The sequence below is a fragment of the Mya arenaria genome, chromosome 4 (genome assembly GCF_026914265.1).
Source record: "Mya arenaria isolate MELC-2E11 chromosome 4, ASM2691426v1".
NCBI lineage: Eukaryota > Metazoa > Mollusca > Bivalvia > Myida > Myidae > Mya > Mya arenaria.
Window position 1 is genome coordinate 28325081 of NC_069125.1, and position 25217 is coordinate 28350297.

Below are 25217 nucleotides of genomic sequence, written 5' to 3' on the forward strand. Positions count from 1 at the left end.
AGACAGAGGCTGATCACCGTAGAGGAGAGTGCAAGATGACACTAATCGTATTCATTGTTAACTTTGTTTTATTTCGTATAACCTTTGCCGGCGGCAATAACGTTGGGATAAGATAAGTGGTAAAGATATGTTTTATTTACAAACCAAGTTATTTTTTTCAATCTCATTTAACAATTCCATGATGAATCCTTATATTTACCTGTAAAATAAATTAGTACAATTTTCTGCAGCAGAGTTTATACACTTAAAGAACGGTTATTGACAGCATGACCCATTTCGGGTATGAACGTAAAGTTTTTCTTATATTCTTATACAAAGGACTAGGCGAATGTTAATATTAAAATGATGTTTCTGCTTGTTATTGTCGAATGCATTTGTTAATTTATTCCACAAGTATATAATTTAAGTAAAAGTTTGTTTAGTGACTTTTTCGTTGAGAAAATTGAAACGATCAGAAACAATATCACATCAGCTGATAACACAAATCATGAAAACACTACACTTGAAATGCAAGACTCAGAAGTGAAATTTAATGAATTCGAACCCGCCACAGAAGATGAAATTTCTAAGCTAATTGCAAATTCTTCCACCAAATCGTGTGAACTTGACCCAATTCCAACATGGTTATTGAAAGAATGTTCCATTGAGCTTGTTCCAATAATTACAAACATTACCAACATCTCATTGAGGGACGGAGAAGTGCCATCGTCACTCGCACATTCGTCCTCTTTTGAAAAAAGAATCATTGGATCCTGACATATTCAACAACTACCGACCAGGCAAATCTTCCGTATTTGTCGAAAATCATCGAAAATCAATGAAAAAGCTGGAGACACTCGCTTAGAAAGACATCTGGAATCCAACAATCTACATGAACCTTATCAATCAGCATACAGAAAATTTCATTCCACAGAAACTGCCTTACTCAAAGTGCAAAACGACATCTTGCCAGCACTGACCGACAAAAAGTTACTATTTTAGTGATGCTTGATCTATCTGCGGCGTTCGATACCATAGACCATAAAACATTGCTCACACGTCTTGAACATCATTTTGGCATTTCTGGGAAGCCACTCGAGTGGATGAAATCGTATTTAAGCGACCGCTACCAGACCGTATGTATTGACGGTGGGCTTTCCGACCCCGTGCACATGACCTATAGTGTCCCCCAAGGTTCCGTCCTAGGTCCTAAATTCTATGTCATGTACACAAAACCCGTTGGTGCTATTTGTCGAAAACACGGACTAAATGTACATTTCTACTCTGATGATTCCCAATTGTATTTGTCGTTTGAACCAATAGATGAATCAACTATCAAAGACATGGTAAATCGTGTAGCAAATTGTGTTTCTGAAATCATGCACTGGATGAATAACAATATTCTGAAACTGAATTCAGATAAAACGGAACTTATAGTTTTCTCATCTGGTCATAAGTCTGAAAAAGTATCAAATCTTACAGTAAATGTTGGAACATCTGTTATCACTCAATCAGCTAACGTTAGAAATCTTGGTGCTTTTCTAGACTCTCGGATGGACATGGAATCGCATGTTAAGTCTGTGTGCAAATCAACTTACGCTCAGCTGAGACAGTAAATCAACGAGGATGCTACGAAAACACTCGTAAATGCCTTAGTAACATCTAGATTGGACTATTGCAATTCTCTCTTGTATGGAGTCCAACAACAATCATTGAACAGGCTACAACTTGTACAAAATACTGCTGCTAGGATAATTACCAGAAAGTCAAAGTTAAGTCACATCACGTCAGTGCTTAAAGATCTTCACTGGCTCCCAGTGGATTACAGAATTTCAAAATACTAACTCATGTATTTAAATCACTTTATGGCAAAGCTCCATAATACATTAATGATATGATCAACGTCTACAAACCGACTAGAAATCTACGTTCAGCCAACCAATCGCTAACTCTTGTGCCACCAGAAACAAAACTTAAATTTGGGGATAGGAGCTTTTCTGCGGCTGCTCCTAAACTATGGAACACTTTACCAGCACATGTTAGAGACTGTACTTCTCTTGAGAGCTTCAAACGACAACTAAAGACTCACTTCTTCGTTCAGGTTTATGGGAACTGAAAACTGAATCGCTTACTTTATTAACTGTGATTATGTAATTTGGAACAGTCAAGATGGAAAATATCCCATATTCCAATATCTTAATAGAATGGTTTCATCTCATATTATATTCCATTTAAGTATTAGTCATTCGATTGTTTTATCTATGCTTTCAGAATATGTCTTAGAAAACTGCTTTATATTTTTAATTCCATGCCTATTTTTAAACATTGCTTTGAACTTTCACATTGCCTTTAACTTGCATATATATTTTTGCCTTTCTGATTAATTTGTACTGTTTAACCATGTGTTGTTAAGCGCTTTTGAGCATTTTTGGAAAGAGCGCTATATAAATGTGGTATATTATTATTATTATTATTATTATTAAAAGCTACTCTTTTTTTTCTTCTATTATCTATGAAATGGGCATTCATTGTATTGTTGTGAACTGAATGTTGTTACTTCGCTTCGTTGTATTTATAAAGTACGTGCTTACTTTTCTTTAAAATTAAACAAATCGTGAAAAAATGCGTTTCGTTCACCTTGTGTTTGTCTCCAAAGATAATTAATAATACCATAGCAACTAGAGATGCATCAGTGGCATTGCAATAATATAACTGAGAACAAAAACACATAAAGTGATATCACTGTGAGGAGATATTCATTACAAATCGTAGTTCAGAATATAAAGTTATATATTTTATGCAAAATGTTGCATTTCTTAATCCAAAACATTAATTAATATACATCGCTATTTTTGAAAAATAGTTTTTTTTTTAAATGATTGTGGAGTTTTGTTCCATGTTTCTTGTTTGTGATTTTTTGTTTCCGTGTTCAATGTCTTTGGCGTTTACCCAGTGCCATTAAACGAGGTTTATGTTTAAACCTTTGGCTACTGAGCTTGTTTCTGTAGTGTTTCAAAAAGTATTTTTTACAATAAGTTCTACAAACTTTGGTTAATTTGGCCTATTCCAAAACAAAACTTTTACAATCATGGTCCAAATCTGATGTAGTATTTCTTGTGACGCTTGCCTTGAAGGAATAGGCGGAATATGTGGAGATGAGTTCTTTCCTGCTTTCACTTTGGGTAAATGTTGAGCAATGTGCATTATGAATGGTAATCAGTGTCATTTTGTATTGAAACATGGTGTTCAATGTGGAATGGCAATAAGATTACGATCTTCTGTGACAACAAAGCAGAATGTTGTTTTATTAATTACGAAAGATCAAGAAATATTTTCTTTTGCCTTGTATTAGAGAAATAATGAAGGAGTTTGAAATTCGAGCCCACCATCTCTCATCAAAGGACAACCGTCTGTTATCCCGCTGGAAATATCTCCGGATCATTACTATAAATTATATACATATAGCCAGTGTGACTTTGATATGAGATTGTTTGATACCGTTCGTGTTCGAAATGTATAAAATATTTTTAATTTTAAACACTGTTCTCCATTTGGGTGTTTTAAGAGTAATCGCACGAAGATATTGTAGGGTTCAGTTAAATGATTATGCTTATTATTATACACTGTACACATATTTATGAGCCCAAAAAGCCATGCGAACTGAATAACGCGCTTCACAGAAATCGGCTTTTGCCTTTTGAAAATACAGAAATTTAATTTTTTAAACTTGTGCATTTGCCGGTTTCAATAGAGGCATTATGTTTGTACGTTCAGTTTCTAGGTAGATCATTCAAATCAGGACAGTCTTTTCGTAATAATTATTATGTCAATGGTGTAAGAATCTATCATGACTTTTATTGTTCCTGATTTTTTTACCTTGACGCCCTTGTCTATAGGCTTACTATGCGAGGCACAACTAAACGCTTCTTACATGGGCTATTGCTGTAAAAGTCTTATGGCAAATACTGCTAGTGTTATTCTGACAAGTTTATCTTAAAGGGGCTATACACCGTATGATGAAATAGCGAAAAGAAGAGAAAATTGTCAAAAACTGACAATGCATTGAAACTAACTAACTAACTGAAGTACCACATAGTTTACAATTTTTTTTTCGAAATTTATTCGTATTTTCCATTAAAAAAATACTAGGTATGTTCACCTAGTTTAATTCATTCTTATGCATGATTGGCTAGTCGATTTTATCACGTGATTTTACGAAGTTATGTATATAGCTTGAATACTCCAAATGTTGAGGGTAAACCTTCGTAGCACACTGCATACAACGCTGTACTGCAATTTTGGCGACACCGGTTCGAACCCGGTCTCCGACTCGATTTCTTTTTACATTTTGGTATTTTTTTACAATTATGATATCAAATAGTAAAATATTTTATCAAATAATTGTCCTGAGATTCGTTACAGAAAAAAACATTTTATGGTGCCAATCTGGTGTATAGTCTCTTTAATGCATGTCCTGAATATACATGTATTTCATAATGTGCTTGATGTTGACATAATTGTTTGAACTCTTCAATGTCAAGCTCAATGCCCAGGTCAGTTCAAGACACAAATTAACAGTTGAGATTTTTTTATCATTATCATTTTTTAGTTTCTTAAACTCAATTTGCTTATAAAATGGTTTGCAGAAAAGTAATTGATATCTTCCATATCCATATTTCATATATTTCCCATAAACAAAGCCAAGTTAACCACAAAATGGCCCTTTTTTAGTCCAGGTAGGCTTAACCACCTGCATGAATTATATTCGTTTGAGTCCCATGTAAGTACAACAATGCCACTTTTTTATGTTTTTCACTACATTGAAGTGTTTTTTTTTCTTCAAGAACTCAACAATTCTTATTGTGGTTACAGTCAAGCCCAATCATAATTAAACAATCCAAAGAAAGGCTCCACGAAAGCCAAGCGAGATCCAGCTTATTCAACCAATATTTTGGCTGCAACCAACCCTTATTTAATTTGCTCGATTCAATTTCTTGTCTAATAACCTATTTATCATTCAGATAAGTGACAACTATAGACTGTATGAAGCCAATCAATTATCAACTTTACTATGTTTGTTTAGTGTTAAACAGCCAATACCGGATCTATATAAGCCAAAACAAAAGTGACCAGTAAAACCCAGTGTTGTTACAAAAAGGCTAATATTGCTTCGAACACTCCTCACAGGCGATATATTTTACAGCCAATCCAGTCCAAAAAATAAATGTCATTGTAGTTGCAACCAAGCCCATTCTGAGTAAAAAAATCAACAACACAAGAGCAGCATAACAATCAGCCTGCGTAACCACAGAAGGGTTCTATAATTGAGTCTGTTTAGTTCTCTATCAACACAATTGTGACTACAAAACGCCCATTTAACGCCTAACTCATGAACTCATGGACACTCTTACTCAGTTTACACAGTAACAATATACACGTGCAGCTCTAAGTAATCATGCACAGTTTCCAAAAGAGACTACATTTTGACGACATTTAGAAAAGCTAAGTAAAAACCTAACAAACCCATGTGCATTTCTAGGTAAGCATACACAGTACCCGGTAAACTACAACCACAATGTATTTTTACTGCCTTTCAAACCCATGTGCAATTCTAAGTTAACATACACAGTGCCCAAACAGACCACATAAGTCAATTTAGGTCGCCACAAACCCATGTGCAGCTCTAAGCTAGCAAACACAGTACCCAGGAAGAACACATTTTGACAACCAAAAAGCCAATTTAGGGCCAATCAAACCCCATATAAAACCTTACGTAAACATACACAGAGCCCAATGGACCACTTATTTTGAATCACAAAGCCAATTTTGAGCCAAACAAACACATACTTATGCAACTCTAATCTATGCTCCTCAGCGCAAAACAGACCACATTCTTTGAAACCATAAAGCCCGTTTGTGCAAATCCCGTGTGCTGCTCATATTAAGTTTGCCCGATGCGAAAACGGCCACATTTTGACAACCATAAATCCCTTTAATAGCCAAACAAACCCTTGTGCAACTCTGATATATCCAAATCAACGCCAAATATACCATATTTCAAAAAAACAGAGCCCATATCGAGCAAATGAAACAATGTGTATTGCTAATTTAGGCTACTCAGTGCCAAATAGACCACATTTTGGATGCCACAAAGCCCATAAAGAGTCAAATAAACCCAATGACAGCTATATTTCATCCAAATCCGTGCCTCAAGGACCATATTCGTTCAATTATATAGCCTATTTAGATAAAATAAATATAAAACATTTTCAGCTCTATTTAAGCAAAAGGACCATATTTGTTCAACTATAAAGCCTATTTAGAGCCAAACAAACCCATGTGCAGCTCTGGCACTATTATAAATAGACAAGCAATTTCGAAAAGGAGAATGTATCATAGCTACTGTATCTATAACCTTTAATATGTTTCAATAACGAGGGTAGAGGGTTCAGTTACTGTAAATGAAATGATTTTAGCTAGCATGCTGAACTCTAGTTAATGCATGGTTAAGCTCTGTCTTCCGGGTACCGTTCAGATGTTGGAGATGATGTAAAGGCATAGGTATATCTAGAACAGTCTAACACGGTACAGTTTTGTATTATGACCTTTTAATCACGGTGAACGGGACCTTAATTGGATCTGTTCTGTGATTTTAATTGTAATTTTAAGTTATGTATTACAAAATAAAGACACTACTTTCTATTATGTGGGTTGATTTGTAGTTTTAAGTTAATCATAAAATAGAGACACTGCTTTCATTTAATATAGTTTTATAGTCAGCAGCTTATCTTGAAAGTTTCATGGAATAACTAGTTTCTGCGTTTCCATTGTGCAACGTGTACTGGTATGGCACCAAATCGTTCAGACACTTTTCCCTGAAAATTGACCTAATAGCATTTGATTTCGAGAGAATAGCGTAAAACATTGTCTACTGCGAAACGAGAGGGTTTAACAGTAAGCTTCATGGAATCACCAATTATTGCGTTTCTATTATAAAACGTGTGCTGGTGTGGCACAAAAAGGTTTCAAGGAAATCTGACACTTTCTCCAAAAACGGACCTAATAATAATTAGTTCACGAGTTTCGATAGTACGGCGTGAAAAATGTGTCCATTGCAAAACGAGAAGGGTTTAACATTAACGTCATGCACACAGAGATCATGATATAGGTTGTTATGTGATCATTCTACCAGTCGACTTCACGCAGTACAAATCCTCGTTAATGTAGTTTGTAATGTTCAGTGTATATTTGATATAAGGTCGTATGTGAATAATAAATTTCAACTCGACAAATGAATGAGAACGGCCATTGATAATTTGTAAAACGACACTTGGCAAATTAGCACATGTTTCCAGATTTAACCGTCTTTTTTCTTGCATGCCGTTTGCACATTTCAGGACTTTGGTAGCCAGTACTTGCTGCATTTTGCCATAGTTGGCTTGTTTTTCATATCTTACATGTTTTTTTGCACGTCATCACTCAATAAACTGTCTGGTTTTGCATACATGTGTTGCTGTTGTATTAGTAAAAACAAAATTAAGCAAAGACTGAAAACATATATGTTAATGAACATGTCATAGTAAACTTTGAAATAATCTTTAAAAAAAACGTTAAAAAAGCAAGAAATATCCAAGTTGCATATCCTTTTTTTTGTATTTTGACCTTGTTAACACATGCTTGAAATGTAAATAGATACATGGCATTGATATTTACTTTCGATTGTTACAATAACACAGTTTGCCATATATCATTCAGATTCTTCTTCTTTTGTGGCCACCATTCCCCCCAAATCCACTGATTGTTACCCCACTATAAACTTCTGTTTTTATCACTTTGAGCTCACATATACGGGACTTCATTTTGGTATATAAATAAGCTGTATATACATTACATTTGTCCTTTAAAAAGCAAGACAGATACATTTCAATTTTAAGCATTGATCTTAAATGTCAATAGTTTGATAGTAAGATCGCAACATTACTTCTGTGTGGGTATGAAGTTTGGGGTTCTAAAGAAAATTCTCCGCTTAATCAGTTTCATTTTAAATTCTGTATATTTCTATTGAAATGTAAGCGAAGGACACAATCAGTAATTATAATGGTGAATTAGTACAATATCCAATGGATTTAAAAGTATCTTCCAATATGCTTAATTTCTGGTTTAAAATACTCAATGGAAAAATGATATTGCTTAGAGGATGTATTTCACTTTTTTGGGATGCTACTATAAATAATACATTGAATAACCCTGGATTGTCCCATGATTATTGGCGAGCTCAGTTTATAGAAAAGCCACAAATATTTAACAACAGGTGTTAGACTGTTCTAGTGGTATTGATAGGAATTGTATGTAAAAGTTTTGAATCTGGCAGTTGTTTTAATTATCGAAGCTTTAAGATTGATAGTAAAATCGAACATTATATGATTAAAAATTGAACTAATGGATACTGTTTTAATTCAAAAGTGTGAATCACAAATTACCAATAAAAGGGTCGACGTCTTTGAATTTATCTAAACCTACGTGTATATCACTTGTGTAATGTTCATCAAATTGGTATTAAATTTCACTATTTGTTTTAATGACCCGTTTTTGATATTGATTGGCGAAAACTCATTCCTATTTTCTATATTGGGTCGAGTTTTAAATATTAATAGGTAGATGGTTCAACTATATCTACCTTTTTTCTACCTTACATCATAATATTTGATGATAAAACTTAGGAACACTTATTTATTTTACAAGAACAACAACAAAAAAGGACAAAATGGATTTATATTTTGTGTGTCGATGATTGTTTTAACAAAAACTGTTTAGACGGAGCACACCGTATTGACATATTCTCATTAAAACTAGAACTCCCGTATTAAAGCACAACTTTTTTCCAGTCTTAAAAATGTTTTGCCGGAAAGCATGCTTATATTAAAAAGCTGAACAAAGGTTGTTTTTGAAGTTAAAAAAACAATGCCAGCAGACGTCATTTGGCTGCTCCGTCTTTCTACATATAATTTATTTTAAAATAGAACTACATGAGGCAACGAACCTCAAGGAATGTTTGCTCGTTCGACCCTCATGCTAGATAATTATCATTCAATCCGTTCCAGCAGCTTCGGCTTTAGTTCCGAACAAAAATTCATTGAAAAAAATTATTAATAGAAAAAAATAACAGGCAAAATGATGAAAAACAGTATGATAACATAATTGCAGTCTTTAGTTGGTGTTTTTTCCCCAACAAGTTTCTTCTATTGTGTAGATTTCATTAGGTTCATTTTCTTTAATACATGTACATCTATGATTACTAAACGCGAGGTCCACCACTTATCGGTGGTGAAAAGAATCACTTCCGAAGTAGAGCGGTGTCTTTTGTTTATTTGTACAAACGGGATTATAATTTATATTTTATCGGATTTCTTTATTTTGTCGACATATTTCACAAAATCGGAGAATCTGGTATAGTGTAAGAACACTTAAAGCTGCACTCTCACAGATATATAGCTTTTTACAACTTTTTTATTTTTTGTCTTGGAAAGAGCAAATTTTTGCGTAAATATCTGCAAACCAATTATATATGATTGCTGACAAAAAATAGATTGTAGATTTTCATATTTCCGTTCGAAAAATAATATTTTATAGCTTAAACCGTTGCCTACGGTTTAAGAAAAATGCATCAAACATCAATTTTTGAACTTAAATATAAAAATCTGCAATCTAATTTTTGTCAGCAGTCTTATATAACTGGTTTCCATGGATTTTCGCCAAAAATGGCTGGTTCCAAGACAAAAAATAAAAATTAAAAATGTTAAAACGTTCGATCTGTGAGAGTGCAGCTTGTTGCAGGTTGGCTATGACTTCGTATCAATATTATGCGAACTGTGGTACCATGAACTTTTCTCCCGATTCGAACATATGCATACATTCATATGCATACATTCATAACAGTTGGCTTGTAGCAAATGGCATGCCGCACTATTTAAAACTTTAGCAACAAAAGTCACATGTGCATATTTACAGCGCCATCACTACTCCACAGTGCCAGCACAAGACGGCAACAGCGCCACCATTTTTTTAAATAAGAAAATAATTCAGCTTGTAAGTTTTTATGTGTGACGGCGTAAGTATATACTGTGACATAACAACATGCCCAAGATTTTTTCCTACGGTGTTTCTTTGTACCGAAATGTAGTTGAAATACTAGCAGATATGAAAATATGCACATGTCGGAATCGAGAGAAAAGCTTCTGGCACCACAGTTTGCACAGCATCGAAACGAAATAGATCCCAACCTGTTAGTAGTAAAAATGTTATATGCACCAGTCAATTGTAACCACGCCTCCCCCCCCCTCAGGTTCGGGATATAGAGGCGACTTTCGGTCCAGCCAAGCCCTGGTAAAATCCCCGCCCCGCGGAGATGAACTGATGATAAAATCCCTGCCAAATGCCGCCGCACCCAAGGAACCCTAGGTAAGGCCCATTCCCCGCTATATTTGGCGCGAAGACAAAACCACCGCATTCACCCGGCACTGCGCAGCCACCGGAAAGGTTATAACACGGCCCATTTCACTTGCTATCCCCGGTATACCCTTGGACCGGGGCCGTAGTTACAATTGACTGGTGCATTAAACATTACAACATTCTCCGATTTTCAAAATATATCTATTTAATAAGAAATAAGATAATCTATAAGACATAGAAGCATTTGTTCACTTTATTTGTTACTATAGTGTTTAATGGTGTGGCATGCCGTCTGCTACAAGCAAGCTGCTAGTAATGAAAACATCAACACGTGGTAATGTTTACAACAGAGAAGTAGCGAGCAAGAAAATTAACTCTCTGCTGTGTAGGTAATGTTTTGTAGGAGTTGTTCCCCTGCTGACATAACCGCACATTGATCCGTTGTGTGTGAATTTACTTCCTTGATACCATTGTATGCCTGATTTGCTTCTATTTGTGTTAATTAATGGATTTTAGATGACTTGGATATTTAATTAAGAGTTCAACAGGAATGGGACAAATATTTGGAATAGAGGTATTTATATTTTGAGTTTAATTTATCATCAAAACCTTTAAAAAGTTGTTATCAGTGTATTTTACTTTCTCTTACCTATAAACAGACATAGGTACATTCAGATAAATAGGTTGCCGTGATAGATGGATATCTGGAGATATATATGCTCATTCTATACACGCAGTTTGATCAACTATATATTATTAATATTGATATAATCCGGTGCGAATCCAGGAGTTGTCGTATTAAGAGGGACTTAGTTTGATGAAATATACATCATTGAACTAAACAGGGCGGCAATAGAAAGAGTTACCAGAGGGGGGCGTAGTTTGATAAAATATATATCCTTGATATAATAGGTGGCGGGTCTAGGATTTGATATATTAGGGGGCGTTGTTTGATAAAAAACATATCATTGATATAATACTGGCGGAGCCAGGAGTTGTCCTAAGTGGGGGTTTAGTTTGATTACAAATATATCATTGAACTTAACAGGGGCGGGAACAGGATCTGATATCAGAGGGGGCGTTTTTTTGATGAAATAAATATCTTTGATATAATCGGGAGATCATTTTCTTGCTGATCAGTTTCATATTTTTGGTGTACAAATAATGTTCATTTTCTTGAAATTCAAATTAGAAAAAAGGCAATTTTTCACCAAGTTGAAAATTATTACTAAGATGCTTATTGAATATAACATTTTAAGTCATTTCTTAACTTATGTCGATTTCCTAAAATATTCATGGTCAAATTAAGGAAAAACCTAGAAGTTTTTTCACATGAAATTATGTGTATTACATAAAATGAATCAAAATAAAGTATTTCATATATTAATTTGTTATTATATGAAATGACCAGCGAAATACTTAACCTAAGACAATGACGTTATGAAATGACTAAAGATGTTTCATGAATACCAGCCAGATGTATGTTTTTAAATTGAATCTATTAAATGTTTAAATATATTTATGTTATAATACATTTTCCTTCTTTTTTGTTTTATTTTTTACAAGAGCGATGATGAAGAGTCTGACACGAGAAACGTGCGCTTCTATCGCGGGGAAATAAAGTCAAAACCTTGGCCAGGTAATTTACATTCGGAACTCCTCGGCCATTTTCCATCGAAAACAACCTCGAATGTAGGTTACAGACCACTAACTAAATGTCTTGTATATTCTTTAGTAAATTTACCAAACTGCATGCAAGATAACACTGATTTCCAGTGCTGAATTGAAATAACTACGCGATCTACTTGCTACGTAGAAAATGTAAAGATTTCTGACATTGTAAACCGTCCATATACATACGAGGTTTTTTATCGATGGAAAATGGCCAGGTGTTCCGAATGGGTAATTAATTGCAGCCATAGTTGGGCATACGACCAGAAACGGTGAAATTTATTGTTCACAATTTCGTGTCAATAATGTTACCTATGGCTTCAACTAAGTGATTCTTGTCAATATCTTTATTATTAAATTATGACGGGGCAAACATTTTTAAAGTGACTCTCTGAATTTTTATTAAACGCACTGTTTATTTATAACGAAAGAAAGTGTGGCAAATCATTAGGAGTGTTAAAACTAAGATAATGACGACTGGAACCCTTCAACTAATGTTGATATATGCTTTGTTTTATTTATAGTTATTGTCCTTGAAGTCCACGATTTTGAATAGCGTTCTATATTTTCCTTAACTTATAATACCAGCGTGGGTTTGCACCCCGCTTAAACCAGAATATTTTTTAAACTTTAAGTGTATTTTTATCTGCAAATTTTGGTATATCAGAGTTAACAAGATATAAGTTTTTTGGGATGCATTACCGGAAAGAAATCGAAGCCAAAACATGAGCAAGTCCCTTTAAAACGGGACAATTCGAGTAGCAAAATGCATTTAAAAGTCCCAGCAATATCTGGAGAGTATTAGATCGAATCTAAAGTGTTCCAAACCTTCCATACCCGATTTAACGCTTGCGCGTCTCCAATCATCATATTAGCAAAAACTTGTTGTCTATGTCTTTTTTCTCAAAAGATGCTGGTGTTCCGGTTCACAAAAAAAAAAATGAAGATGCAAAAAAAGAAAGGATAAAGTCATAAACATGAACTGTTGTTTGATAATTGAACGCTTCAATATTTGTTCTGATTTTCAAATTTCAGGTAAAAATATAGACAAAATGCTCAGTTGGTATGGCAACTACGACAAATTAGAGGATAACCACCAGTATATCCAATGGTAAGAATGAAGTATATAAAGCTGCATACAAACATCGTGAAAGAAAGTCAAATATTTCATTTTCTTGAAGATGAAATCCATGTCTTGTTAGATTGTCCAGTTAATGGTGAATATATCATTGACGAATGCAGTATTGGTTCTATGAGACCATGTGGGCGAGTGGAATTTGTAAAAGACTATGAAACTACAAAACTATATCATGTTAAAATATCCCGCCCTAACATTGAAATTGAATTGAAAAAAATCACCCAGATAGAATTTTTTTTTATTTTTTATTTTTTCCGTTATGTTTTTTTTAATACTGGCTAAAGTTCAATTCACACATAACGAATAAACGTCATCGAGATCATTTCAATTTACGACAAAAATATACTAAATTCTTTTTTTGAAACGGTCCCCATAAAATGTTAAATGTCAAAATGCCCATCCTTTTTCAGAAAAATGAAAGACGACAATGATATTTTTCAGGTTATTCCCTATCCCAGAAAGAAGCAGAAGTAACTCATCAGCCCAGCGGCTTTACGTACATGAGGCGCAGGTAAGACTAATGTTCTTTCATGATTTTCTTTTCTAATAAATTTGCTTGTAAAGGTGCAATATTTCCCCTAAGGTGATCTACTTCAAAATTGAATTCTTATACCATGGCTACTTTCGAGATCTACTACATGTAGTTTTAAAGTAAAATACTACTTTTTGTACCGTGTTCCAGAGTCAGTGTGTGTATACCACGTGATAAATTACGTCATATATGCTACGTCGGTAGGCAACATTTTGCTCAAAATGAAGACTTAAAACAAGGATAACTTTTCTTTTTCTTCATCATTTTAAATGAAACAAAGGGTAGTCTATGCTGCTTAAAGAGCCCCGCCTTCGTTTTGTTATCGGAGTTTGATTAGGTGATAAGTTTCCTCAAACACGTCGACAAACCTGTTTCCAATAATATGTTTTGACAGCGCTCCGTCAGACGGCGGTTTTGTGAAAAGGTTTGTCGAAGTGTTATCAGAAACTATATTTAATCAAACTCTGGTAAAAGACCAAAGGCAGGACTCTGAAAGCGGCGTAGACTGCGCTATGTTTCATTTAAAAAGGTACCTTTGTTAAAAGTCTTCATTCAAAGCAAAATATTGTCTTCCGACGTATAGCATTTATGACGTAATATATCACGTGGTATACTTACACTGAGAGTGTTGCCTTTGTTTCCGTCTCTATTTTTAACAGTCCAGTAACAAGTAGACGTAGCTAACCGCTCAATGAGTAGCATGCGGGTAAATATCAACGCTTTGATACCGCACACTAGTTATTAAAGACACTGTCGTATATACATAATACTATAAATATAATACACAATAACATTTAGTTTAAATATAGATATGCAATTGCAATTTTGTCGTCGTTTTTTTCAGGCTATAAAGGTAAACTGTAAATATAACGTTGCTTTTTTCAGGCTATAAAGGTAGACTGTTTATATAACGTTGCGTTTTAGGCTATAAAGGTAGACTGTTTATGACGGCGCTTTTTCAGGCTATAAAGTTAGACGGTATATATATGACGTTGCTTTTTCAGGCTATAAAGGTAGACTGCTTATGACGTCGCTTTTTTCAGGCTATATGGGTAGACTGCTTATGACGTCTTTTTCAGGCTATAAAGGTAGACTGCTTATGACGTTGCTTTTTCAGTTTTAGTTATAAAGGTAGACTGTATATGACGTTGCTTTTTCAGGCTATAAATGTAGACTGTTTAATTATGACGTTGCTTTTTCAAGCTACAAAGGTAGACTGTATATGACGTTGCTTTTTCAGGCTACAAAGGTAGACTGCTTATGACGTTGCTTTTTTCAGGCTATAAATGTAGACTGTATATGACGTTGCTTTTTCAGGCTATAAAGTTAGACTGTTTATGACGTTGTATAAAGGTAAACTGTTTATGACGTTGTTTTTTTTTCAGCCTATAAAGGTAGACTGCTTATGACGTTGCTTTTTCAGTTTTAGTTATAAAGGTATAGACTGTATATGACGTTGCTTTTTTCAGGCTATAAAGGTAGATGAAGAGTTGCAAGGCAAAGTTGTTCAAGCTTATAGAATGATGTTAGATTTCTACGGCCTAAGACTTGTCAATCCAATTGATGGAGCTGTGTCAAGAAATCGCGAAAACTGGGAAGAACGTTTCCACCATCTGAATAGGTATTAGTACATGTGTTTAAGTAAGGTTTGAAACGTTCAAATCACGTTGTAATAAAACACCTCCTAGAAAATAGATTATGATATTCTTTGAGCTAGTGATTTTGTCTATTCAGATATTCTTTACTCGTTATATTTTACATATTCTCATCATTATGAAAATACCAGACCGTTTTAAGGCAATTCAGCCGTTATTAATACAAACAAATGCAACTGGTTTCATTGTAAAGTAACAAAACCGAGACCTTTTAATATGGACATGTGATTGGGGAAACAAATTAATAATATTGGTTTCTAATCGCATGAAAATTAAAATGGTTTACAATGATTTTTTTTTCAGATCTCAACACAATTATTTACGGATAACACGAATAATAACCTCGCTCGGAGAACTTGGTTTTGAGAGATACCAGTCTCCACTGGTAATGAAACTTATGGAAGAAGGCGTTGTGCACAGAACGCTTCCAAACACGGTCAGGTCAGCAATGAGGTACTGGATAGACGCCATCAAAGACCAAAACGAAAGAACAGAATTGAAAAGACGGTATGAGACACTGACGCGACACACGGTACCGCCTGGAAACCAGTCTAATGGCATTTCTAAAGACAGTGATGTTAAATTGGATGAGTGCGTGGAAGCGACAGAAATTTCATGACATAGTGAGGGGTTTCATTTTGACCCCTTTGCCCCTAAGCTGACAAGAAAATGCCCGTTGCTAAAATGGACGCGTGTCTTGTTGTCTGTCTCTCGGTTCTATATGTTTAGCGGCTTGTCCCTATAGTCTCCGATGTATTATTTCTGGGAAAATGGCCTACTTGGGGTGAGTCGCGGGGATGATTGGAATCCATATTGTTTTGTTTTATTTATTGATATTTATCACAGTTATTTAATAGCATTTATGTTTACAATAAAAAAACATACTCAAAGGCGTGTGCTCGTCCTTTTCGTGCTCGAATTGCTGATATTTGTGATATCACAAATTTCACAAGATAAATTGATGAACTGCATAATCTTAAATTGAAGTTCGTAGTACAAGCCAGTGAAACCTTTATTAAAGTTTACACTGGCTTATACGACGAACTTCAAATTTCCATGATAGTAGCACCCTTGTTAATTAAACATGTACAATTTAGTGACATTTGACCTAAAAGTATGCATATTTTCTTGAGCGTTCTTACATTCTAAAAATGCCCTTACTCATAGTAATGTAATGGTAGATCTTTGATAGGAGTGACCTCTTGTGTTAAAAATCAAGAAAAATGCATACATGTACTTTAGGTCATATGTCACTAAATATATGCTACAGGCCATATGGAACTTAATTAAAAAGTAGGAGTTCATTCCCATCTGGCGACTGTGTGGGTATCTAGGTGTTCACAGTAACCACAGTAACATTATGCATGTATACTCAGATAAAAATAATAAGTCATACATTTTTAATGTGTTACTATGCTACAAAATACGACAGCGACGTCGTTATTGGACGAAACCTGTGGTGTAAAAGCCAGTATTGGACTCCACTATCGCGTCCAGGAGAGTGGTGGGTGGGGGCCATCTGGCGGGAAAAGAGTAATAAACAAAGCCCAAAATGCACCATTTCGGACTATGAATTGTTAAAAATTGTTTGGGGACTACCCTCAAACCCCTGCAAACTTTTTAAAGCCAAATACATTCTGGTTTTGAGAGAGGGACGAAAGTCAAATGGTTACGCCCCTTATTTACGCCCTTGTATCGTTAAAGCTTGGATTCGTCCCTTGACCACGTATCATCCAGTTAATCCAGAACGTGTAATGTCCGTTTAGACGTCGCGAATAAAGTGCATAAACATCAAAAAGTAAGTGACGCCAGTTGATCTACATGTGTATGGTAAGATTATCACACTTGAACATGAAGAAAAAATGTCATTTTTACATCAATGTGTAACGGTCCGCTGAAATCGGCGGATGTGCGTCCATAGTATAGCATTCCGTTATAGACGGAAATACGTTCATAGTACGTATGTTTACTTTAATGGTAATATGCAAATTAGCAAAGCCCGGTTTCTGTGTTGATAGAGAATTTAGAGTATATAAAGACCAGTGGACCCCATCAGGGTCGAGCATGCTTTTCCCTTTACAAATGTTTGACGCCATAGAACATTGTTGACGTGTTAGATAAATGCGTAGCAACGCTTCACTAACGTCGTTTGTACGTACAGACGCATTTATTTTGTGTCGACAAAACTCTCATTTGCTTTTGTCATCAATGATTAGAATTGATGGGTAATAGTTTTAGTCAACCAACCAGTAACGGAGGGGGCGTTAAGAATGTTTTGCGCAGGAAACTTGCTGCAATTTCCTATTGTCGGAAGGTTGACCAGCTGGGTATTGAAAAACCTTCCTCGATTTATACGTTCAAACAAAGTAAGTTTGGATCTCAATTGATTTAAAGTTTGTGTTCTTTATCCAGTTTCGATCCAAGGCCACTTGTATGACATTGTCAATCTATTCATGTTTACAAACTAAAATGAAACATCAGCCAATGTCACGTGCACACAAGATCTTTTTTTTTTCTAAAACGTGTCTTGACCAACAGAGTTATCAGAAAAGTTTAATATATTTACTTTCTAAAACACCTGTAGGAATCGAAACGAATGTCATGATAAGCTCAAACTTGTTCAACATAACAAATAATATACCCTAAACTTCAATGACATTTATTAATTGCATAAGATGATGATGATACTACTGATGATGATGGTGGTGATGATGATGATGATGATGATGATGATGATGATGATGACGACGACGACGACGACGACGATGATGATGATGATAATGATGATGATACTAGTGGTGGTTTATAATATAACCTTAACTTGAAATGAAATTATTTCATGGCATAAGTGTATCACAAAAAAATCAAATTCAAGATTTCATTTTCATTTAGTGCGTTTGACAAAAAAGCAGGAACAGCTGTTAAGAATATACTTCGAGAGAAAAGAAGCCACTGTTACAGAAATTCCTCATGCAAGGAAGGTTAACATTAAGGATGCAATATGTAATACATAGGCCGTGGAAAATGACAAGGAAAACTGTCAGAGTCGCGAAGTGAATAAGAAAACGCTAGACTATAATATTGTTAAGATAGGAAGAGAAACTGCGCATTGAAGCTGCAGCTAATGAAGGAAAGGAAGAGTGTTCCAACTTGAAGGTTGATGAAAATGAGGACAACTTGGAGGGTGTCATTGCAGACATTTTAGGAGAAAGTCAAGAGGTTACAAATTTTAAAAGAGAAGATGCTTTGCGTTTTATTCAACGCAAAGTAAGAAAAGAAAATACTCATTTAGTCGAAAAAAGCAATGAGAACTTTGATGCTGTCATTGCTGCCATTCTGGAAGAAAATCCTGATGAAATGGAAATGGAAATCAAAATTAAAGACATAGAGTGTTATGAAAAGGCCATTGAAAAAGAAAAAAGAAGTATGTAGGGTTGTTAAAGAAACAACAATAGATGATGTAATCGCTGATATCTTTGATGAAACTTCAGGCGACTTTGCAGCTCAAAATGTGACGTCTAACTCACATCTCGAGAAAACTGTTGCTAGAGAGTTCCTTTCGAAGTGTAACAAAGATACAATTAACGCGAAGTATAAAGATTTGGGTTGGAATATGTCCGGAGATGTCAGAATACTCGAAGAAATAAAGAAGCAAAATGATGTTGACAAAGAATACACAAAATGTGTTGCAGAAGCTGAATGTCAATTAGAAAGTACGAGAGGCGAAAGTGTTTGGTACCAGAATGCTGCAAGATTAAAAAGAATCAGGAATGAGGCTCAGTCCAAGAGTTCTGCCTCCGAGGTTGTTAAGCCAGGCTGTAGGAAGGATGGGCAAACGAAAACAGACTGTGTACATTTTAGTAGAACTATGGCTAAGACCAAGACGGGCACGTCAGTGTTGGAGCTACTTAAAAAGGCAAAGGTAAGCACATCTTGTACGGATTGTATATGTAATGTTGTTGTTGTTTTTTCTTTATGTAAGAGGATATGAAATCAAATTGTTCCAATCAGATGTCTAATTTTCGTTTTCGTTCAGCCGCGTCGATGTCCTGACAAAGGCATTCGTTGGCCATCAGTTACTGACGGTCTGAGCCGGGAAACCTTGGCGTACTACGTGGAGAACTTCCTGTGCAGCCAGTTGTTCAAGACGCGCGCCTCCCGCATGGTGACCGGAAGTTCCACCTGGATGAACGGACTCTCGCAGTTCCAGATATGGGTTATTGAGTGAGTGAAAGATAATACAACACATAATTGTTTTTCCAGTCTATCATTTATAATTGTACCGTATGGAAGCGTCCTTATGTCACTGTCTAAATATAGATTTGATTTGTATATCTCCAAAGTATGACTTTAATTCCTTATCATTACTAAATATCGCCTAATAAGGAGTTAGTTTATCCTTATTAGGAATTATTTTTTTCTATTAAGGCCTTATTATCTCCTAATAAAGACTAAGTATGTCCTAAATTGGACTTAGGACTTATAGAAACACTTGTCTGTGCTATTGCTATACACAACTTTAATTAAACAGATCAATTCAAAGTTTGTTTTTCTTTAACTATGTTTCAGACACGACAACACAGTAGAACTCGACCACCTTCTGCGGCCAATCAAATCACGCAAAACAAACGCCAAGGCCAAGGTCAACTGTTGGCAGGAAGTGACGTCAAAGAGGCATGATAATCCTGATTAGACGGATAGAAACTGAGTGGGGCATAATACACTTTAAAATAATAGGAATTAAATAAAAGAAATAACAGTCGACTGACATAGAAATTGTTTAATGTTACTGATGACAATTACTTTTTTTATTCATTGCCTCATAAAGATTGGTTTAGATTTTTTTTTTAAATAACATGCCGTTGAACTTGTCCCCGATTGAAGAACTCTAAAAACAGTTCAATAAATATTGGAATATATTATGTATATTCTTAATAATGAAGAAGGGGGAAGGGATTACGTTGGCCGGAATGTGGCAATCTTAAATGAATCTTAGATAAAAGGGGTTGCAAGGCGCTTCTTGCAAGGGCGCTTTTACGTGTGCCTCACGGTCTGTTTGCATGTACGTGTCTGTCACAAGCGGATCCCGGGGGTCGCGCCAGCCCACCCCCAAACTAAAATCGTCCTAGTTGATTTTTTTTTATTTTTAAATAGAAAAAGGAATTTAATGAAATAAGCCAAAAATGCACCATTGCGGCCAGAAAAATGTAAACATAACACCAAAGGAAATGCCGCCAAGTCCCCTTACAACATTTTAAACCCAACAAATTTCGGTTTCGAGAAACTAGCGCTAGTTAAGAGGTTACGCCCCCTAAGTAACGCCCCCTCTAATGCAAAATCCTGGTTCCACACATGTCCATCGTACACGATTAAACTTATGCTTTGTAACTCCATATTCAACAAATACACTAGATGGCCCCCGCAAGCTGCTAATTGTCCTTTTCGCGTACAACATGCTAATATTTGTGGCAACTATTGCTGTGGAAAACAAATTTTCGTCTGATATCACTCCTATGGAAGCTTTTTCAATATCTGCATGTGGTCCCTATTAGTTTGTTTAAAAAGTTTCCTTAACTAATGATTAATATAAACCAAATCATTCGAGCAAATTTAATTACTTCTTCCTTTTCGCCAAGTTATTAAAAGCAGGGGGATAAAAAAAACTATTTAACTGAAACATCTTAAATTAATTACTGTGGTTGCTTTGGTTATTGAGGCAATAGCCTGGCATGGGTGTCGTTGGTTCAAGTAGGTAGAGATTGACCCAATCACTGGAACAACCACACATTTGTTCATTACTGCTACCAATAACGCTACAACAATTTTTTGCAAAATTTGAGTTCAACCCCTTGTCTATATAATATATATAAGATTATTTTTCCGAGAGAAACCCCATGTGAATGTACTTGGACAAGTCATTCTACAATCTGCGGAACATAAGCCTGTCGTTGATATCGTCCTTGCCTTCAGTTATCATACGATGAAAAGCCTCCTGAATAACTTTAATCGTCTGGGCTGTTATATCCACAAAGTGAACCTCCCGTAGATTGGCAGCAGGAAAATCTTTGCTGAAACGCTTCACGGCTCTGGCATATTCCATTGCACATAGTTGCACAGGAACTCCAAAAATAGCTATAATGGAAGTGAAGGGTTATTACAAAGGCGAAGCTACAATTGCATTTAACTATGCAAGTATAAGCGTGAAAAATCAAGATTTGTTTCTGTATTAATATTAATGTACCCTATGTAAAATTGCGCTTATCGTTGCATCCTGACATTGGTAATAATGTTAAATGTTTACCCCTATATAATTTTGGTATAATTTGAAAGGGCTGATACTAATATGTTTAACTAATTGGCCGAAAAGAAAAAAAAAAGATAAGTTATTTTTGTTCTTCATTTCAGCTAAAATCGGGCATGAAATTATCTATTTTGCAACCTTTCATGGCCAATAAAGCTTGCTTGTAATATATCTTTCGGAATAAATGTTTGCCCTTTCTATCTCCACACATACATGTACGACACTTTCCAAATATATCAAGTTAATATGGCGTCAACAGACATCCAAATGTTTATGCGCAATGAGAATTAAGCAATATCAACACTACGGATACAAGCAACTGCAAATACAAAAACATCAACTATATGTAAAAATACAATGAAAACCACAGAGACAAGCCCAGAAGTCAAATATTCAAATATAAATAACCAATAGGATTTTAAAGCTGGTTTAGGACGCTTAACCTCATACTTCACATGCAATTTCTTTAAAGTTGAAATATTTCCACTTACCAGAACTAATAGCCGGAAGTGCAACAGAAGCCATTTACCTCTCATTCGCCACTTTCAAAACATTATAAACTGTCGTCAAAAGGTCTTCGCTGCACCGGTGAACACCTTCGGAGGACGACGTGTCATATTCAAACCATCTTGGTCCTATTGCCTGTATAATACATGCAAATCGCAGGTTGCCAGCAGTTGTAGCAACTGCAGTTCCAACTTTTAACTTGCCATTTGCTTTAATCATTTCGTTGCATGCTTGAACATAGTGAGGTCCAGCTGCTTTGGCAATAGCATAAGCAACTCCTCCCCCATGCACAAGCATTTCATTATAGGCACTTGCAATACACTCCACGCCTATGGAGAGTATACTTTGGTTGTAAACCAAGACGTTCAAGCCAGAAGCAGTTGTATATATCCCAAAAGATTGAACCTTTTCTATGTTATCCGAACTAACTTGTTTGGTTTTGTGGAAGAACAAAATACAAGCACTTATTTTAATAAAGCCAATATATATATATATATATATATATATATATATATATATATATATATATATATATATATATATATATATATATATTTATATATAAGCCAGTATATATATATATATATATATATATATATATATATATATATATATATATATATATATATATATATATAAGCTTTAAAGTTGCACAATATAGGTTGATGCAATTATTTATGCTTTATCATGATAAACTCATTTGACTTATATGATAAAACCAAGAACAGCACATCATTTAGGTACAGATAAAAGTATTAGCCATAAAAAATATACTAATAGCTACGTGGTAACGAATTACCAAGTTAATAAAGCGCCCAAATATTGCCAATATTGTTTCTTATCTATTCCTAATTCATATGCTTTATTTGTTTTGATCATTAAAATGAAATGAGTCAAACATGATAGTGTTACATTTCTGTACTCACTAACTAACAAACCAACCAACAAAAGACTGTATGTGCGCCTTTAAAGACACATGCATACCCTGACTACTATATAAAGTCGCTGAGTTAATATGTATATTAATCAACCTTGTGTCAATGTTTTCATTCTGTAATTTTATATTATCAGAGCGATTTAGGTAAATCCTAATAATTGAAAAAATCATGAACAAAACAATTAACCTAGATACAGTCGAGTACTTTGAATTCTTATAATCCACTTCTTGTTACAGCCACTCTACCTTTTTGGTTTTGGTGTTTTCTCGTTTTACCAATGTAGAAACATTGTCGACCAACTCATCACTTCCATTTACATCATCTATTATTTCCCCGAAATCATTTATCGTTTCATTCAAAAACGTCAACAGTTTTACATTTCCTTTAAAAGCAAATACCATGGCCGTATCTCTGTTATCCGCAACCTCTACCTTTCTCCTAATTTCCGGCATCTCTCGCTCTATTCTTTTCAAGGCTACGCATAAAGCTAATGACTGTTTCTTTGCAGACAAATTTTGAATTTCTTCGTTTTTGCTTATTAACCATTGACGGGTGTCTTCAAATACCGATGATTTATCAATAATCAATACTTTGTTTGCGTTGCTTTTGTTTTTCGCCTTTTCTTCAATCTGACATTGCAGAAAATCTATACGAGCATTTATTTGCTGTCGAAATTTCTCTACATCTTCCAAACAGTTTTCAGTAGTTTCTCTGTTATTCCGTTCATTTTCATCGTTCTTAATCGCTTTAGAATTAACATTCTCTTGAAGTTCTTTCAGCATTGATAGTGTTTGTCCAGCATCGACGTTGCTACTCTGCTCTATTAAATCAGCTATGTGACCATCACAAAGACGATGATCCGCATGTACACATCGTCCACAAATAACTTTATCGTGCTTATCACAATAAAACACTTCATTTTCCGTTACATGTTTACCACATTTTCCTGGATCATCTCCTTTCATTTCATTTCCTTTATCAAGTGACTGAATGTTACGATCTTTAGCGGATTCTTCACTGACTATTTTAGCACTGTGGCCTCTAAACAACCTTGATAATGCATGCTTTTCAAAACATGAATTGCACAGGTATCCATTGCAATCTTCACAGTACGCTGTTACGTTGCTTTCTAGGCATATATCGCAACCCGAATCGTCTTCTTTACTTGCCATATTGAAAACGTATCATGTTTTGTTTATACGAGGTTAAAATAAAATGAAGTTCATCATAACGCTTCAAATGTTTAGTGTTAACATGTATGTACAATCGAAACCCGTTCGCAGAAATACTTCGAGCCTCAAGAATATCGAACCAAGCGGGAATGCTAACTGAATGTGTATTTTTCTTTGATGCGTTAAGGAAAAAAGTGTTTACCTCGTTTGCTATTTTTCTACGTTATCTCCGCAAGAGAAGAGTATTTAATTGGACATAGTTACCGTACACTTATCGTACTATTCGCAAACTGACACATTCTATAATATGAAAATACCATTTGAGTTTTTTACGCAATACAATAAAAATAGTAACACATTGTTTTGTATTCCATTCATATAAAATGTTACTATGATTACTTAGAGCTGCTAATGAATATTAGGCTTCGCCTACTATCTAATGTTATTTTAATACTGCTAAAGGATTTCCTAACGACATATGTTCGTTGATTTCGTTTGGTTATGAGGAGGCAAAGTTGCAATATTTGACATTTAGCTTTCATAGATAAGTAGGTACACAAACATTTCTTGAGATTAGCAATTCGCTTTGTCTACAAATGCTAAACTATTTTAAAAATGCATTTCAATTAGCAGTTGAACATAAGTTAGCAAGATTTCGATGATGACTATTATGATTTTTTTATCGTAAGCGATATTTCACCGATTGCATATTTATGTAATAAATTGTTTGCTGTATGATAATGCCGATACAAATGTTACAATAAGTAGATATCGTACATGTTTCTTTTTAACCCCCTTTTATTGTAGTAATGCTTGAAAACCTGTTTCGAGTCGTTGCTTGCACAAAAGTTACCCCGATAATGTAACATGTATGC

At 34.9% G+C, this 25217-nt stretch overlaps 2 protein-coding genes across 2 annotated transcripts; one reads left to right on the forward strand and one right to left on the reverse strand.

Moving 5' to 3' along the window:
- Window positions 1–10861: 10861 nt before the first annotated feature.
- Window positions 10862–16309, forward strand: LOC128232358 (opioid growth factor receptor-like protein 1). Its single transcript, XM_052945866.1, has 6 exons — window positions 10862–11002; window positions 11995–12067; window positions 13135–13210; window positions 13679–13748; window positions 15239–15390; window positions 15728–16309. Exons 1-6 carry the CDS (start codon window positions 10979–10981, stop codon window positions 16041–16043), a joined length of 711 nt encoding a protein of 236 aa, XP_052801826.1. The 5' UTR covers window positions 10862–10978; the 3' UTR covers window positions 16044–16309.
- Window positions 16310–21424: 5115 nt separating this feature from the next.
- On the reverse strand, window positions 21425–24479 carry LOC128232566 (tripartite motif-containing protein 45-like). The gene is made up of 3 exons (XM_052946208.1): window positions 23416–24479; window positions 22217–22367; window positions 21425–21556 (listed from the first exon to the last, which is right to left on the reverse strand). Exons 1-2 carry the CDS (start codon window positions 24340–24342, stop codon window positions 22251–22253), a joined length of 1044 nt encoding a protein of 347 aa, XP_052802168.1. The 5' UTR covers window positions 24343–24479; the 3' UTR covers window positions 21425–21556; window positions 22217–22250.
- Window positions 24480–25217: the final 738 nt, after the last annotated feature.